At 30.0% G+C, this 19,949-nt stretch overlaps 1 protein-coding gene across 2 annotated transcripts in view; it reads right to left on the reverse strand.

Annotated features, from left to right (window-relative positions):
* Nucleotides 1-5,224: 5,224 nt before the first annotated feature.
* The window catches only part of LOC118181202 (guanine nucleotide-binding protein subunit alpha homolog), a 29,624-nt gene continuing 14,899 nt past the window's right edge, over nucleotides 5,225-19,949 (reverse strand). For both annotated transcript variants that reach the window (XM_035350278.2, XM_035350279.2), the window contains exon 3: nucleotides 5,225-19,257. In XM_035350278.2, coding sequence (XP_035206169.1) covers nucleotides 18,682-19,257 — 576 coding nt within the window. In that variant the 3' untranslated portion in view covers nucleotides 5,225-18,681. The remainder of the gene's footprint in view (nucleotides 19,258-19,949) is intronic.

A 19,949-nucleotide genomic window follows, 5' to 3' on the forward strand; every position in this document is an offset into this window, starting at 1 on the left:
GTCGAAAAACTACGACAAATGTGCTGAAATAATCAGCAACACAGCCTTCAGGCTATAACGGTGAAGACAGCTTCACGGCAAAGTACTAAAGTACAGCTTCCGACTCGGTCGATCGCTCTCGAGCTGATCTCTGAACTCAAGACACTACTATTGAACTCAATATACTAATCTATTCCGCGTACAGGCAGGATATATATAGCTTTTGACCTGTCTTCAGGAGCATTCTCGGGGAAACCAGTAGGAAGTCATCCTAGAATGTTCTCGCTCCGTCTATGGCATATCGCAAATTGTGTCGACAAATTTGCGATTTTGCGCCAAATCTGTCAACCATGCCTTTCCTTGCCCTTTCTGGTAGCCCTAAATCCGCTTTACGGGGAAGCTATCTTACCGCAGCTGGATATTTCACCAATATATATTATACAGAAAAATAGGAGGGGCTCGATGAAGAAAACTATATTTTTAAAGGGGTCAATGCAAGAAAAAGGTTGTCTTAGACAAATACACTGGGCGACATGTCTGGTGAATGGGCAGGCCAAGGAAGGAAGGGATCTGACATGCTAAGATGCCATCAGCATGTTTAGCAATATTGGGATGGGTATTGTTCTGTCGAAACACACCTCCAGGGAATCCTTCGAATGAGGAGTATGACTTTTAGATTCTCAAACTTCCTGGTGTATAAGGTGTTCTCAAACTTCCTGCTAATGCGAGTCAGAGTCGTAGCTAGGGTTTTCAGTGCCCATGGACAACTGAAGATTTCGCGCCCCCTAATGCTTGCCAAAGATGGAAAACATTTAATTCTAAAATGTGGTGACATCAGTTTGGCGCCCCTTGGATTCTGCGCCCGGGGACAGATGCCCCCTCTTGCCCCCCTCTAGCTACGCCCCTGATGCGAGTACTTTCAGGTCTTAGGAGACGAAATTGCTCATCATATTCAGTGGCGTTAGACTATCGCATTTGGTGATCGTCCAGTATGAAGCTGGATAATGCATACCGTAAGACATCATTCGTTCCTATAGTGTGTATAACATTTATTCGACCTATTGTTATACTCCAAATCGAAGCAGGATCAATTGGAAAAAAAGGATCTCTTGCCAGTGGCGGTGTTGATGAGCACATTGTACTGCATGCATCGTTGTTTTTCGGTAGGAAAATCCTGGACAAAGAAATGCAGTACACAGCGGACAGAAGCCGGCAAATTATGGAAGCTGACAATGACGTAGTTGAAGCAGTGCTCTAACGTTGCACCAACAAATTTAGATGAAGCTATATAAGGACCGCTAATATCATGAGATTCAGATTCCTGTCATCCGGCGCTGACGTTACGTTTAGTGTTCCATTGCCGAGACTTATCCGGTACTTTTAAGCTCACTGCTTCTACACACGCAACACTGACGAAGCATTATACCACATATGAGCTGTTATTTCACAGTAGAAAGCTCCTCCTACTCGCAGTCCGATCATTTGCCTCTATTCAAATGACGTTAACTTGCGTATATTGAGCCTTTTGTCGTGGATGAAGCACAATGATTTTTCTTAGAACGGCTTACCCCTGGCATGTAACGAAATATTATTTTTAACACTCCACTACGGCCCTTTATTAATACGGCTAAGAAAGATTTCAGGAGCAGTGGCTCAGTCCACGGATGCACTGTCATTTTTAAATTCTAATCATTTGGCATATTAAAACCAACTTTTCCTTTCCTGTTAGTTTCAGCTTATGTGCATGATTCCGTCGTGATGTTGCAATTTTCGCAAACAGCACTATATAAAACTGATGTTTATTATTATCTATTTATTTGAATGAGAGGGAAACTAATAATAATTTATTACAACCTAAATATAGAGTAAAGCGATTACTAATCTTTATAATAATTACGGAAAGTTTTCTTTCTCTCCCAAAGACATAGCTGCATATATCGTTCCCTTTTTCTGGTCTCCTTGTTGGAACACTATGCTATTAATACCGTTGTTACTAATATTTTGCTTCAAATTGCCTGTTGTCCACCAATGCACAGCGTCAGATTTGAAGAAGAATGCGGAGATGGATAGTGTTGACAGGACGCAGCTCCAAAGAACAGCCAGTTCAGTTATATCTTCAGAAGGGAAAAAGGATACCTTCAGCACTCTTATTTATTTATTTATTGGTTCGTGATTTCCCTAGATTTTGAAGCGTAATATTTACACTGGCGTGCAAAACTTTCTTAGTCCAACTTCGAAATTAAACGTATTAGCCCATGCCGTTTGCATAGCTGTAAATTTTTTAACTGAAATTTAACGCATATTAAAATTTTAGAGTTACAATATCAGAGGTGATGCCATGACATATACTCAAAAGTTCCTATTTTCATATGTGTGAGCACGATTATTACAATAATGTAATGAGTTTCATTTCGTACTGCAGGAAATGGCCACCTGGACACATATAAGCGATTTTGCATTATGTAAAATAATTTCGAGGATGAAGGAATGGTATCATTTCAGAAATATGGCTAAGGAGTTCGACACTGATCCAGGGATCTTACACGGACGCCTTTTCAGAGTCATATATACAACTCTTTGAAGGACTAGTGTTGATAGCCAGCGAAGAATAACGTGAAGTAATGATCGTTTTTTATAGACTCGAGGATCAAGGCAGAGCTGTAGGTCAAGTCTCTGTAAATTAGTTGCGTAAGAGATATAGGCATAAGATCTCATAGTTTACTGTGGTCAGACTACTTGATAAAGGTAAGTGATTTACCTTTATCAAGTAGACCAGCATGCTGTGCTCTTGTAGCATCTGTCTATCGTAGTCATCACCTAACTGATTCAAAGAAAACAAGAAGCAGCATTAGTAACTACAGTTTACTGACTATAATAGATTCAACCTCTACAGTGATTCTGGACGTCAGCTATTCTGACATGATCATAAACTCGAAACGCTACTAAAATAGAGAGATGAGGCAAGAAGTAATCTCGTCTGAGAAGGGTTATGCTGGATGCACATACAAAGTTGACGACAATTGACTTCTATAACAATGTGTAAATGTAATAATCTTACATCACGTGGTTTTATTCAAAGGGGCCACTAAGGCATGAATTTATCTTCAGAGTAACACCGCAGTGTTGGGAAGTGGGGACACAGTTCAATAGGACTGACTTGTTTATCCTCCCGATTCAAACCCCTTTGAAAACATATGGGATGCTCTGAGTGAACGCTCTGCGATATATCCACATCCACCGGCAGCTGTTCAAGATATAAAAATAGCAGTGGCAGAGGAATGGATTGTTCTGTCGCAATAACTGATTAACAATTTCATTTGAATTCGGCCACATGCAATGGACAAAATATGCACCGCCGTTCGACGTGATTTTACCTGAAAAACACCATACTTGTTATCCTTTAATCTTTGACAGTGATTTATTTGTGTCACTGCATTTAGCAGAGTGTAACTGCTTTTAAAGGAGTCTGCACATTTTATCTGGTTATTGGAAATCTGTTAATTTCGTCATCTCTTTAGTACCATCTGATGTACCCCTATCCAGGTCTTTGCAGTTCAACTTCAGGCGAAAACCTGATTGTTGTTTGAACTTTGCACGATATGTAGTAGCTTACATTCATTTATTTTCGCTCACATGTTAAAGAAATAGAATATCATTCAGTTATTTTATAATTATTCTCTATAGGAGCAACTTTTTCTGAAATTAAATACTCTGAAAATCATGAAAACTGAAAAAAAAAAAAAAAAAAAAAAAATCTCTTTGCTTATAAAGTGGAAGAAATACACAGCAACGATCTTGGTTTCTGTTGTATACAAGCAACCTACATATATCAGTATTCTACTCAAGGATATTTAGAGAGGACGATTCAATCCTCTGGCTGATCATCTCTTTGGAATTGTCAGTTTTTAATAAGGGGCTATCTATGTTAAATGTTTTGATTAGTTGTTAAACTGCGACAGGCGAATCTCCTCCCATCAGTTTTTCAACATAAGAGTATGAAGCAGGATTTATCAACAGCTTAGCTGGATGAGATTCTGGTTTCATTCCTCAAGTGTTTATTATATATTTTCTCAACCGATTTCGGTTCAGTTACCAATACGATTTATTGCTTAAAGACTTTGTATACCAGTGGGTGTGACTCAATATCCTCAAGAGTTAAAAACGACTTTTGAGGAAAGAATAAGATTTATTATCCCACTAAACAACCTCATAAATACAAAGATGGTTTTACAGCTGTTCGAGCAGGACACATTCTCTATTGTTTCTAGCAATGTCAGTAGACAACAATTTACGCTCTTCCCAACGCTGACATCACTTACTTTCGGAAGTGAGAGAAATAAAGACACAACGGTAGTAAGGAAGTTTTCTTTTGAGCAGACTTAAGAGTCAATGACTTCATACAAGAACAAACTTTATAGTTCTAGAAGATAATCACATTTTTGATACCTTTTCCAAAAGATTCATATAGTTTTATTTCATGTCGCAATACAAAATTTTATATACATTCACCTAACGCAATTAGTCACCTGTATTTGGACAGCAATGACTTCAGTAGTTTTTTCTATTAAAAATTGAGGCCCACCAGCGGCCGAGCGGTAAGGTTGCTGAACACTGGTAGTTCGGTTCGAATCCCGCGAACGGGCCGGCTGCATGGGTGTTTTTCCCATGTGTAACGTGTATACGAGCCAGTTTCCCTTAGAAAGTCCTCCACGAAGACATCTCTTCCCTCAGGCAGATAGCCCTATTGTGCTTTGCCATAATTAAAAACACACTATTAAGAATTGCAAGTTAAATTAACATATAAAAAGGCATTTTTTATAATACCTTTCATACGTAAATTAACCTGAGAACTACTTTTTTTTGCATCACTTATGGCTTTTGTTTCTCATCTGGTATTAAATTCAACCTTTTATAGCATTAAATCCGAAATTTACTATTTCGAATACCAACAGCAGGGAATGATAAATGAAAACTGGACGATAATGGATATCAAGACTTTCAAAATATTTTATTGCGATCAAAAAACTAAAAACTATCAGTACGGTGTTTTTTTTTTTTTTTTTAAATGGACATACAACTATAGATTTTTAAATACGTAAAGCTCTTAACCACGCAAACAAAAAGCTGTTATATTTGCATTTGTCGCATATGTCAAGAGACGACACCTTTTTACTTGGAAGTCGACATTTAACTTTAATATAAATAATTTGTGGAAAGAGTGAAAAGAAAATGAAAGCCACACGTGCATATTGCACCGGAATGTTTATTACAATTTTCCAATATACATAATATCAGCAAAATGTCATTACATAAAAAATATAAATTGTTTTTAATTGTATCACACTAAAAATAATGGCAAACGATTAGCATGTACATTAAAAATCAAAAATGGCTGCGAGTGCATTTCTCGTCTGCGAAAATAACGCAAACGAAAAATCTTGACAAAATATACACAAAACACTAGTGTATTACATAAAACATTTACAGAAATTATTAACATAAACATAGAAACAAAATACACATTAGAAGGAGAAGATGGTCTTTTATACTCTTCTCATGTGACAGAAAAAAGAAATTCGCTATTAACTGCACAAAACAATTATATTTATCCAATATTTTTTTTTCAAAAATAAGACAAATTTTTTAATGTTTTCACTTAATTCATTATAATTTCCGCACTAAGTAACAAATTTAATTTGATATAACACACACATTTTTATGATATCCTATAACTTAATGATCTATTTAAAATTACAATTTCTTAATTTATAAGCAATTAACTTCCAACTTTAATGACAGGATGTAACTATATTAGACAATAATTGTTTTTTTCACACACTTTGTTCACAGAATTGGTTCATTTTATACGTACAGTGCACAACAGTATTGACATACGACATAATTTAAAATGTTTTAACAAAAATTTCTTAGTTATTTTGAAGGCATATGAAATTCTGAAACATTCATACAGTTCCTAAAAATGAATAGCAAACTTGCTATTACAAACTTTTAAAAATAAGTTCAAAACACTACTAAAAATACAATAAGCTTGTCTTTTATTTAAAATTTCTGACTTAAAAGGCAGGTTACGATATTTAAAAAGTACAAATATTAAGTTTAGCACTTAATTCAAGTTAACTGAATATTCAGATATTGGCATATTGTGTTCCAAATGTCCATCAATAGTCAATTAATTACTTAAAAGTGGCAAAGCATATTAAATGTACTTGCCAATGGTAAAAGATACCTTTTGGGGATATTTTCTGATGGCTCATATTTGTATTACACATGAATGACACCATGATGCAGGTAGCATACTCGTCCATCAAGAACAGAATATGGGATTAAAATATCACCACTTTACACAGTTGGCCACTCAGCAATATCCGGCAAAGGTTATAAAATACTTTTCTACATCCAAAAATGTGGCTATTGATGGGCATTTTCACTGCTTCGGGCAGCAGGTGCTTATCAATTTGCACAGTTAACACTTTAAATTTTGAATCATACACAAAATGCTTATTCAATCTATATACAATAATGCTTATGATGGGCCTACTAATGTGTTGAATTTGGGAAATGAATAAATTTCTTAAAAGCGTGATTTCTTAAGTGATAGATTAAACACTTCAAAATGACTTTGAATATGTTAATTAAAATTTAAGATATGGACTTAAAAAACTTTTCAAATCTCTATGCTTTAACACACCATATTTTAAATGTTCTGCAAAATTGTTTTCTTCATTGTGGAAAGTAAAAAAGTAAATACACAGAGAGACACACTTGAAAAATTTTCAAAACTTTTTGCAATAATGATATTTTTAAAGAAAACGAAATTATTTAAATTAATGTTGACAATTCAAATAAAATGCAAAGATATGTTAGAACTCTGATTTGCCCATTATTTATTAATATCTTGAATGCAGTGGCAGAGTATTTTTACAAAAAAAATTAAAGAATAGTATGATCTAAATGACTTAATTCTGAGTTTACATCCAGGGAAAAACTTAACTATTAAAATTCAAAGTACTACAGGAAAAAAAAAAAAAAAAAAAAAAAAAAAGTAAAAAATACCAGAACACTTAAAGACCTGTACATCAATACATTTTAAACAGAAAATAGCCTTATTATGTAGGGACGGTGTTATTCCTTGGAACCAACTACATGCTTATCGCTTAAATATGATATATTCTTTTCGTTGGAATTAAAGAAAAAATATCACATGAAGAAAATATATTAAGGCATCTTTCATTAAATTTATGGCAATTTTGAAGTTGCTATATTCACTAATTCTGATGATGTATACCTAATAAAATGTAACAAAAGCAATAATCACTCCAATACTAAAAGCATTACAATAAAATTAATCTACATGACAAACAATAATTAGTATCTAAATGGAACAACCCATAATATGAAAGTATCTTCACTAAGAATCATGCAGAATGACACAGACTATACTCTTCACAATGCAACACTTATAAAACAAGTAAGAACCTATCGTTTGAAATATAACAGGCTTTACTGTAAAGCTATGTACACTGAATTAAAAATGCATCACTCTTATCTACTTATACATTCTATATCCCCTTTGCAGTAGAAGCAATGAATATGTTACAAATATACTTGCTGACCCTTTAGAACATTGTGGATTAGAACTGAACAGTTCTATATATACAAATATTTTTTTTTGAATATACATAAAGAAAAATTAAAAGAACTGAGTCAGCTTAAAAAACTACTAAAGGTATCCTAGGAATATTTTTCAAGAAATATGTGAACATTTATAACTTGTAGAAATTTGTATGGTATATGAACACATGAATATATGAAATTAATGTAGATACTAAGGTGTTTCATCAATATCATAAATACTGAACTATAAACAAAATTTTTCATTTACAATTTTTTGTCTAGGATTTATTAATACATATTACATCTATTGTTTTGCATTATAATGAACAAAATTTATATAGTTACTAATAGACAGACATTTCTTCTTGCATATAAGTGATGAACAGAAATAAATACAGTATATACAAGTATTTTTTTATGATTTTATAAAAAACTTTTGTGTTAACTGTAAAAATACAAAAACAGTGTTAGTTTATGTATTATTCAGATTTCTAATCACTAAAAGACTAGTATAGGAGTTCTCAAATAAGGCAAAGGAAATTTTATGGTTTCAAATGGGAATGCAGTCAGCTTTTTATTTAGCTGTAAGTATTTAGTTTTAACTAATGAATACAAAAAACTACTTTTATCCAAAGTTTTGATATTTATCAACATTTTCTGTACTTTTTTTTAAATTTGGAAAACATACTAAAATCTAAATGAATACACATGTATATTCTTAGACTTGAAAAGTGGGAGGGGAATAATCTAGAAATAGTGAAAAGAGTACATGGGACAAAACAGGTTGAGATTCACTGGATTAATAGCTAATCTCATTTACAGAGTAAAAAGGTATACACAGGCTTTTTACAGCACATGGTGATGGTGTTGACAGGATCTGAAACCAATAGGGTTCTTAGTTTAAGGATTAGTTGTACATGTTGTTGGGAAAGTAAAAATCATATGTTTTCAGACTTACTAAAATAAAAATTTATAAGAACGATTAAATGAATCCCAAATACAGCACAAGAAAATGTTAAGCAGGGAAGGGGGAAAAACAGGGATGCTGTTCAAGCTATAAATACAGTTAGCATGGTTAAATTAGAGAACCATAGCAAATTTTATAAAATTCAACGACACAATTATGTCAATAAAGCTAAATATTTCAAACCAGATACTGACACATAAATAAAAGTCATGGAACATTTTCTCAGAATATTAACTAAAAGTATCACAGAAGTGGATAGGGTTCATCATATAATAAATTGTGGCAAAACAGAAAATTTTTAATTAGCTTTAAATGATGAAATTAGTAGTCATAAGCTAGACTACAAAATAACTGCACAGACATAACATAGGTCTGTGATGAAAATATTTATAGTACAAGCTTAACGAAATTGCAACAAACGTTACACACAACAGCAAAGTTATTTTATGCTAAAAAACTCTGAATGAAATCAATGAATACATTGAGAATTTTTAACAAATAATAATTCTGTAACCATATCAATGCCAATACATCTCTGTTTAAATAATCAATAGGAAATCTCATAAACCTCTCAATGAAACAAAAGATAAGCTGAATAACAGGAATGTTCCACTGCATTGTAAATATGCAAATAGCAACAATCCTCAAGTTAACATTTCTTTGCACAAAATGAAGGCCATGTTGCTTAGTAAAAGTTGGCAGCCATAACCTTAGGTTCAGATTTGAAAACTAAATTCGGTATGAAGGTTTGTGACCACGTAAAATCTTCAGAGAATAAAAAAACCCGAGAAGACTTAAAAAATTTCTTACCTAAAAGCCCTATTTCAAAGCATGATCGCAATGAGCAGTGATAAAAGATGTTCAGATTTTATCAATCATGGATATTCTTGATCAAAATTGGAATGGAACTTAAAAACTTGTTACTACATTTGAAGGATTCATAGAGAAATTCCGATAGTCAGTAATAATTTCTTAAAGCTCTAAAAAATATGTTACATGGCTTAAGAGCCCTTCTGAATCTCTTTCTAACTCAATTTTATTACACTTCTTTCTCTTAGAGATATTATTTTGCACTCTGAATTTGAGAAAAATAATTTGATTTAAGGATTATTAACATTAAAAATTCATACTTCAAGTATTAAAAATGAAAAATTACATACTTCACAAATTAAAAAGATTTTCAGCATAAAGGTTAAGTATATAACATGGATAATAGTTAATCTTTGGTACCTTTTCGTTAAGTAATAATACTCATAATAGAGGACAGTTTGCAATATAAATTTCAAAAACAACTCCTGTGATTAAAAAAAAAAAGAATTAAATATATTCTAAAAGCAGAAATATTCAATTACTGACATACATCATTACACATCTTCAATAGCATATGCCTTAATAAAAATGTTGAAATTTTGATTAAAATTTATGGCACTTTTTTACAAGTAATATTTGAAGGTGACAATATATTAATGCGAGATAAAACAGTTTATGACGCGATGAAATTACATGCGAGATTGAAATAAAATTATTTTGCTTAATGATTTTGGGACCTTAATAAATGATTTTTGGATTTTATTTAAAAAATTAAAAATATAAGGCTATTTTTTATGCTTCTTAATAGTAAGAAACTTATTTTAGCTGCAGTTTCATGTTAGGAAACAATTAGCTCCAATCAAACATTCTTTAATACAAAATTAAATTTTAAATTAACTATTGACAGATTATGTATACATGAAATGCACATATTTATACAATTAAATATTCTATATTAAATACTAAGAAAATAAAGGATATGCTTTATTTCTAAAACAAGCAGTTATGTAAAAATATACAAAACAAACAAAATGTCAATTTGTAAAGTTATAAAAATGGTATTTTGTATACCTTTATAAGCACAACACTTATAATATACATTTGGCAAGAGAATTAGCTTCTAAATGTAAAACCTCTAAATATATGACAACAAAAACAAAACAAGTAAATTTGATCCCATACATTTATACAACAAATCTTAATATGCAATTATTAATGCTTTTTGAAATTTAAGATAAAGAAATACTTTGATTTGAATATACATAACATAATCTTTCAGTACTTTAACATAGCAGTTGCTATGTTAATAAACCTGCTAGACAAATATTTAAACATATAAATTTAGTATATTGCACACACACAAAAAAAAAGCTGAATAAATTTGAAACACTCAACCTTACATTATTTGGACGAAGCAACTACACGGTCATGGATTGATCGTATACTATGAAGAAGTTAATTTTAGAATTGATAAACGATATGCTATTCTTTGAAAATTTAGGAAAATGTCCCAAGGCACTTTTAAAATATTCATTTATAATAAATAATCTTAAAATTTGAACATACACATACATATATATCTACAGAAAATTTCTTTACAAATATTTATTTTTTGTTCTGAATAAAGCATTTGCATATAATATTAAGCTTGAAAGAATTTGATTTTTTATAAATAAAACTTATGATCAACAGAAACTGCAAATAATATTTACAAACTTAGATATTTCCTTTTTCTACATATTTTAGCCACATTTGCATGCTTACAAAAAAACTTTTTTTTTTATTCATTATTTTCTTAATTATGTATGTATTTTATTTTTGATTGCAATAAGATCTGCTTTCTCATCTGTGAATTTAGGCAGATTTCAAAGTTGGATTTCAGTTCAACAATAACAAAAACTGCAAATTAATGCAATTATTTAGAACAAACAGAAAAGAAAATTGAATTAAAAAATTACAAAACTGAATCTAAATTAAAACAATCAAACAAAATATAACTTTTTTGCTATTGTATATAGTACATTATTTTGTAATTCTGAATGGGAAAATTAAAAAAGAAATCTCAACTATACATTACACAGTTCACATAAAACTAAATAAATAAAATTCTTTTCTATCATACAAGATTTAATGTATTATAAATGGAATCTTTAAAATAAGATTTTGGAAATTGTGCACTCTTAGCAAGTTCTTTCATGGCAGAGAAAAGTATATAGGAAAAAGTGACTTTTTTTCTTTTATTTCATACTATTATGCTTCTTTTTCATTCATATATAACAACTATATTTCTAATCGATTTAAACACTTTCATTGCATGGAATTTTGAGGCAAAACTAATTACTTCACATTTTATTGCAAAAATAATAAAACATTTATTTTCAAGAGAGTGAAATTGTTATTAGTAAGTTTACCAGGTACTTCCTTATTATAACGGCCTCCGACACTGAATCGAGATATCTTGCCATGTATTCTTATATTTTGTTACATATTACATTTTAGCTCTCTCCTCTTGCTTCTTATATTAGCATTGTATTTCATTCTTGCTAAAGGTTCCAAATTCAGTTTTTTAAAAATATTTCTTGCTTTTTTGTGAATACGTGATTAACAAGCCTTAATTTAGCAAATAAAGAGGTATATGCTATATCACTTTCAAGTAAAAAATGGAGGTGCACTCTTAAAAATTGTAAAAAAAAAAAAAGTGCCTCCATGTTGGAAGTGGTTCAGTGGTTCCAGAATATCATTCACCACTGCTATTAGATTTATGTATTCTTTGGTAGAGGAGTTGACGTCCATCAAATGGTATTACAAACAGCTTAATATGCATGAAGTTGCTGTAATTTATTGGAATAATTACATGCAGGACATCTGTTCCCTACATCTGATGCAAAGATTCAATGTGCGAATAGGCAGTCTCAATAAAATAGTTGAAATAGGTGTAAATTTGTTTGTCCACCTTGAAAACAGTGGTAGAGTACACCCACAATAGTGGATTTTGGGAGGAATCTGCCAACAAGATGGTGAGTGCTTTGTCTTTCAAATCTTGAATAGTTATGCTGGTAATTTACGGATAAAATTATTCGACATGTACAAAATGGATTAATGATCTATTCAAACTGCTGGAAAGAGTACAAATGGAGCGACTTGAAGCTGGTTACAGTCACTTTACCATGAATCATAAGTACAATTTTGTAGATCCAACAATGGGTGTTCACACTGAACTAAGAAAAAATGCAAGGTTTTACTCAAGTGGCATAATGAAAAACAATGGGACATGGCTTGGCATTACCTTGAATTATATCTTTCAGAATATATGTGGACAGAGTACTTAAGGAAAAAAAAAGATGTTTTGATTAATTGTTGAAAGCAGTTTTATATATACGGCCTTCTCTTAAAAATTATTAAAAATATTCTTAGGAAAGAACATGCGAGTTTTATTGTTATTATTATACACTGTGTTGTTTATTTTTACCTTCGTGCTTCAAGAGTTAGTGAGACACCTCGGTAGATTAGCAATTCAGTCTTGGAAGTCGCTAAACAAGGAAGTATCATTTATCATTTCAAGGAGTCTTGCAGATGTATCAGTTAATTTCTTCCAGTTTTTTCCTACTGTTTTGGAAGAGATATGTTCCTTCCAGAATAAATACAACCTCGTCTCCTATTTAAAATATTTTAAGTACAAATGTAAAGACTGCCATAAATTGTAAAACTTTAACTCTGATTTTTTAAACACAGTCAAGTTTGTAATTGTATACAGTACTGTTACTACAAAATGTTATTAATGTATACTTCAAACTGCTATGATGACAAACAAAAGGATTATTTTGAACTACCTCCTGAATAAGCTGATTATAAATAGTGAAAATTTAGCCCTCAAATATAATTTATTCCTGAATTCACCTGAAACTATTTGTCACCTGAAATGTTGGAAATCAAGACTATTTTCACTACAGAAATTGATGTAAAATGAATTAAAGTGCTCTTCACAGATGATTGCTTAAACTTTACAACAGTATGATGTACATAAGCTCATAATACAAAATCAGTGGAAAAACTAATAAATAACAAACTTAATTTTATTATACTATACAAAGAAGAGTGGACAGCATATGAAGTAATAGAGAAGAGACTTTGTTTAGATGAGGTAACTTTCTTTCCAGCACAATCTTTTCTGTTTTATCTTAGCACTACATGATATTCTATGCGAGCATCACTTGATTTATTGGATCTCAATCTCATTCAAAATTTCTTCAGAGCAATTTGTTGTGAACTTTATAAAATATTTCTAAACTGAGACATGGCCGAGTCAAGTTTATGTTGTATCAGTGCTATTATTGTATCAGGATATTACTGCATGAAAACTCCCCATCACATCCCATTTATTGCAAGAATGTAATAGAAATTAGTTCTGAAATGAAATAGTTTGGAGTGATTTACTAAAAGCAGTTTCTATTTTTAGGATAGAAATGAAAAATAACCAAATTAAAATGGAAAACTAAGGTACTATTGAAAATTTAAAGTAGAATTTTGATTTATATATTTGATCTTATATATATATAAACACATATATAACAAAATATTTACTTTCATATTTTCTCCCTTTCCCTACAAATTTTACCGAAACTGGAAGGAAAAATATGCAGTGTATCCTATTTCTGAAGAGATGGCTTTAATGCTAAGCGTAACACATTAAAAAGCATAGGAATAGTGTTATGCATTTCAATTATGATAAGTGTAAAATTTATACACACATTTTACACTTACCATAAATCAGAAGTTTCTAAATCGCATGATGAAAACTAAGGGGACATATATGAGTAAATATGGTATATACATACCATATGTAAAAACTAGGAAATTTCCAAATGAGCTTTTTTACTTGAAATATTTTCTACTAACACAGCTTCTTTATGCACCGAAATCAATAAAATTATAGCAATACGTAACAGAAGATGGCTCAGACAATAAAAGCACAGAGTGGCACCCATCCTACAAATCTAGAGCATAAAATCTACAACTTCTATCACAGAAATGAAAAAAGAAACATTTATGTTAGATAGATGCCTCTAAAATGATCAAGTTGCTTCATTCCTTGACAGATGGCTCCCAGTTATCAAAAGCTTTGATATAATTACCATTGGATAATAAATTGCAACTCCCACTGCTGTATAACCATTGGTGTCACCAGTGTTCTTTAAACTACTATGATCAGTATTAATTTATGAATAATGTTCTTTGGAAAGATTAATATGCAATAAGCACATTATTTTTCAAGATAAGGAAAAATTATTATAAATACAGACACACACAGAGCAAAATAAAAATCATTTTTAAAGAATCAAAACTGTCACGGAAAAAATTAAAAGCTTATTCAAAATAATTCACCTTATTTCAAATACTTTTTCAGAATTTAAACATAGCAATATTTGAAAAGGAAATCAATATGTATTCTGTATGATTTGTTTTCATCCATTACATGAGAAACATACATTATATAAAAATTCATTATATGAAATTCCTTATTTCACTTTATGAAAAATATCAGTGATAATCCACATGATATAACCCTAAAGAAATCCATGCAGCTATGGAAAAATACACTACACCAACTATTATGATAAATTTTATAAAAATTATAAATTTCCTTTTTAATTTGTTGTAAACAAAATTAAAGCAGTTTTAAAATATATGAAATTATGTTCATCTGGAAGTGGGTGAATAATTTTGAATAACTATGTACATTGATTGCAATAACATTTCACATTACTGATAAATATACTAAGCCAATAATACACTTATATATAATATCATGTAACCAAATTTAAAGATAAAATTATATTACTAAAACTTATTTTTAAATATACAGTAAAATAACAATTAGAAACAATACAGTAACTTCAAATAAATTGTTCAGAGAAATCCTGCAATGCAGAACATTTTCACAATTTCCACTACATTCTGGGTGAATCTACACATGAAGTTGATGTGAAATTCTTATAAACATGAAATTTTATGGTCCACGAGAGTTTAAAATGTTATGCTTTTGTTTTCATATTCTGATGCTGCAAAAGGCAGACATCTTCTTGAAATATGTTTCATATACCAAACATGATCATATAATTCAAAAGAAAACTTATCACAATGATATTTGTTGCATATGCAAAGAAACAGGATATGATGCATAAATTTTAGGAAAAGACTTATGGTAAAAAACTAGTAGCACTTCATATTTTGTTTCTATTATTCTTTTTTTTTTGCCTGTTTGTTAAGGATTGTTAAAATGATGTATGAAATTACAGTAACCCGCCCTTCCCCAACTTACATAATACATGACTTTAAAAATATTAATACTTGACAAGTAAATTTGCAGTACCACAAAATTCATAAACCAGTTAGAAATAAGTATTCTGTAAACAATTTTTTCCTTCTTCAGTAACAGCTCAGAAATTGTAAGGGGAAAATGCTACACTATCTTAATACATACAAACTGCATTCCACAACTGAAAATGAAAAGAATTGTTACCAAATTTATATCTTTGCCGCTGAGTGATAATTAGAACCAACATCACACAAATGTTTACATGGAAATTTAAGCGCATTATTTTGATTTGTAGGTCCGATCAAAAAAAATTTTTTTTTTCTTCATAGATAAAAGAAATTTGACACTGAAGAATAACATCAGTTTGGTTTGGGTACTTATCACTATTTTTTCAACACTAATTGAATTGCAGGAAATATGTTCCTTTTGATTGTACACTGAAAATGAGAAATATGATTGCAACATCTTACAATGGACATGATGAGGATGAATTCTACAAAATGGTATGACAGTTGAGTTTGATATCCCAAAAAATACACAAGTTTGAAAGAACATAGCTTTGGCATCCAGGAAAATGAGTTTGTTTTCAGTATTGCCCTTGTTTTCAGTAACAAGGAGTTTCTCAATTTCGTGCTCAGACCTTATTCTAAAAAATGAAAATTAAATTGAATATGATAATGTAAACAATGTCTATGAAGAAATGCTGTGCTATGCAAGTTAACTGCAAATAATTTTGCACGATGTTCAGATTGCAAGGACTTCAGTACAAATGTTCCTACATAGAAATACCCAATGTCATGGAATATTTAAAAAGTAAATAAATTTTATGAGCTTCTGAGCAATACATACTTTAAAAGTCTTCACACTAAATCATAGTTAATAAAAAAGACAAATAAATTAAGTGGCAAGGAAAAAAGTCAGAATTTAAATATTTTTGGAATGAAACATACTTTAGTGTATTATAAATAATAAAAAAAAGGCAATTAACTTCCATTAAATGAAAGTCATATCATGATATATTACAAAATAAGCTGCCTCTGTTCATCAAACATTAATGTCATAACAGGTTTATGTATATAAAAATGATTAACATAGCATTTGCTTTTGTTCCATAATAATAAATATTTGTTCTAATATAAAAATACTTTTTTTTTTTTTTTTTTTTTTTGCTTGTCTTGACTAAATTAAAAAGGTAATATTTTTCTCAAAACTTATATTCATTCATCTTATAGATAAAAAAATAATTATTAAGGTCATGTTTTTATGTGCAAGCACAGCTAAAATAAAACATTTAAAATAAACTTCTACTATATCTTATACAAAGAAGTTTATGCATAATTAATAATATATGCATACACTTTAAAACTGTCTAAAGGACTTGCAAATATAATCCTTCAAGCAATTTGGGACATAAATTTTATGTCCATATATTTTATATATTGATATTTTCATACATTTAGCTGATGTCACAGTAATTATGCTACTTGCTAAACACTAGTTTTGATTTAAAATGTATAAAGGATGAGGAACATAAATGTTTTAACAATATATATAAATAATAGCACCATTCAACAACTGGAATTAAAAAATTCTAAATTTCTCCGATAATACACGATTCCAAAATGCTTGAAAATTTTTCTTCTAGTTAAGTGTAAAACTTACACATTATTTATCAGTAATAATAAAATATTCATGCAAATTATCTACTGCTCACATCTTAAATATACTATTTTAGGGCAGGGATACATTTTTTTTTAAACCCTACGACAGATCAGCAAATTTAATTTTTAATCAAAACATTTTCTTTTGCAAAATTTTTTAAATTAAACTGCTAAATATTCCTTGCAAATTAACAATTTAAGAACTACTATATATAATAAACATTGTATCTAAAAATATTAATATACTATAAACACTTTTACAGTATAATTATAAATATTTTTAAAATAGATAGTATGAGAAAATTTTAGATATTTTTGGTAACATTTATGCGAAAGATAAGAGTTCTATCAACTTTGCTTCACTTTTGGCTGGTATTCAAAACTGAATGTATAAAAACACTATTATCTTGCAAAATTAAGAGATTTTGTGAAAGGGTTTCATAACAAATATATTAACATGTTTCCCTAGTTGCTAATAACTTCATTTAAACAAGAAACAATATCAGTTTTTAACTAATTGATAATCTGTACTCCTATGCTATCAGCATTATTCATTCTTCATTCTAAGAAACAATATTACTAGCTTGATCGTATTTAACAAAGCATTTAATCTGCATATAATTTATGTTAGCAGTCTCCAAGATTGCACGAGTAGAAGTATAATATTCTGACTGAAGTGGTTCACATTAATGATTAAAATATTCAATCATGATGAAAATGCTTCAAAAACAATCAACTCTAAAAAGTTAGTTTATATAATCATACTTCAGTGTACACTATAAAACTGAAAGTATACCATGCTTTGTCTTATTAAAAGAACCTAAGAATAACGAGATAATTTCACACCATATAAATTTTGACAAACTAAAGTTTTTAAAAAGTGTTTATTCTAATATTTTTTTTTAATTTCTCATGAAATATGTCATAAAAGTAGAAAAATAATATTTCTGTAAACTTTGAGAGTAAGTAAACTAATGTAAATAATCACATTGATATATTCAATATCATTTTATACATACTTCTTTTCAGAAATTTTGTTCGTGATTTTTAAGAGAACACACTACATAAGTAGTTACTTGTTCTTGAAAATAATGATGAAAAACAATGATGACATTCCACTTCTCGATGAAAAATAATGAATTAATGTATGTAAAACAATATACTAATTAGAAATTTCAATTCAGTGTACAAGATATAAAAATAGTACAAGATACACACAGAAAATGTGAATAGAATAAAATCTCTAAACTATAAAAATACTCTGTCAATGTACAAAACATTTTACAATCCAAGAGAACTCCTGTATGACTCGGCTATTGAAGCATTAACTGATTAATATTTTTTTGCAATATAGTATCTTTGACAGCACTAAAAACAACCTTGATATTCTCAGTATCAATGGCAGTTGTAAAATGATAATAAAAAGGTCTTTTCCTATCTCTTCTGATTTGGTCAAACATATTCACAAAAAACATTTGTACAGCTTCAACATTATATGGGTCCCCTGTAAACTCTGGAAAATACTGACGAATGTCCACATCTTTACGAGACAGTTTCTCTTGTAACAAATCTGTTTTGTTCATAAACAAGATCACAGATACTTCTGAAAAACATCGGTTATTAATAATAGTGTCAAAAATATTTTTTGACTCTAGTATGCGATTGGTAGTTCTATCTTCAAGCAGAACTTGATCAAATTCTGACGACGACACAAGAAACAATATAGATGTCACATCTTCAAAGCACTGAACCCATTTTTGACGTTGAGATCTTTGGCCTCCTACATCAACAAAACGGAAGGGAATGTTATTGATGAGTGTGAGATATTCATTTATTGTTTTTGTAGCTGCTCTTGCATGCAAGATATCAAGATTTGAAGGCACATAGCCCTGAAAAATAATGAAACATTTGTCAGCAAGAAGAATCACTAAAAATAAAAGTTATTCCGTTAACTTTTCAAACATTTACTTTCGAAACTGAAAAATTTGAGAACTATGCTAGAAATTTCTAGTACATTTTTACACTGGAAGGAAAGTAGTGCTGATGGTCATTATAATATTAACTGTAATTTGTTCAAATGTAGAAAATGTACATGTTCTAATAATGAAATGTTTTTTCAACTTCAGTATTAAAACCAGCATTACTCTAACATAAAATGTTACTCTTTTTTAACTCAAATTTTTAAAACTACAAAACGAATAGAATACAGTATCTCGAATCTGAGATCATAATGGGATATTTTTTGGTTGTTGCCAACAAAATTAAATTGTTTTTCCTCAAAATGCAATAATAATTCAGGCTTATAATATTATAAACATATTATTCAGAAGTGTAACTACAATCGCTTGTTCTTTATTTAAAAAAAACCCTTTGTCAAAGCATATTTTCCAACAGTATATGGAATTTTACAAAATTTCATATGGCCATAAATGAAAAACATTTCACAAAGAAAAGATGTACTGTTCTGCTTGATTATTAATTTACACAGTTCAAATTAAAACGTGATCATGATTACTTTCTCCCCTTACATCACAGAATTGATGTCACTTTAAAAATCTCAAAATGCCCTTTGTATCACTTT

This window comes from Stegodyphus dumicola, chromosome 3 (assembly GCF_044657685.1).
Source record: "Stegodyphus dumicola isolate Sdum_Otavi_A_Nest chromosome 3, ASM4465768v1".
In the NCBI taxonomy this organism is placed as follows: Eukaryota; Metazoa; Arthropoda; class Arachnida; order Araneae; family Eresidae; genus Stegodyphus; species Stegodyphus dumicola.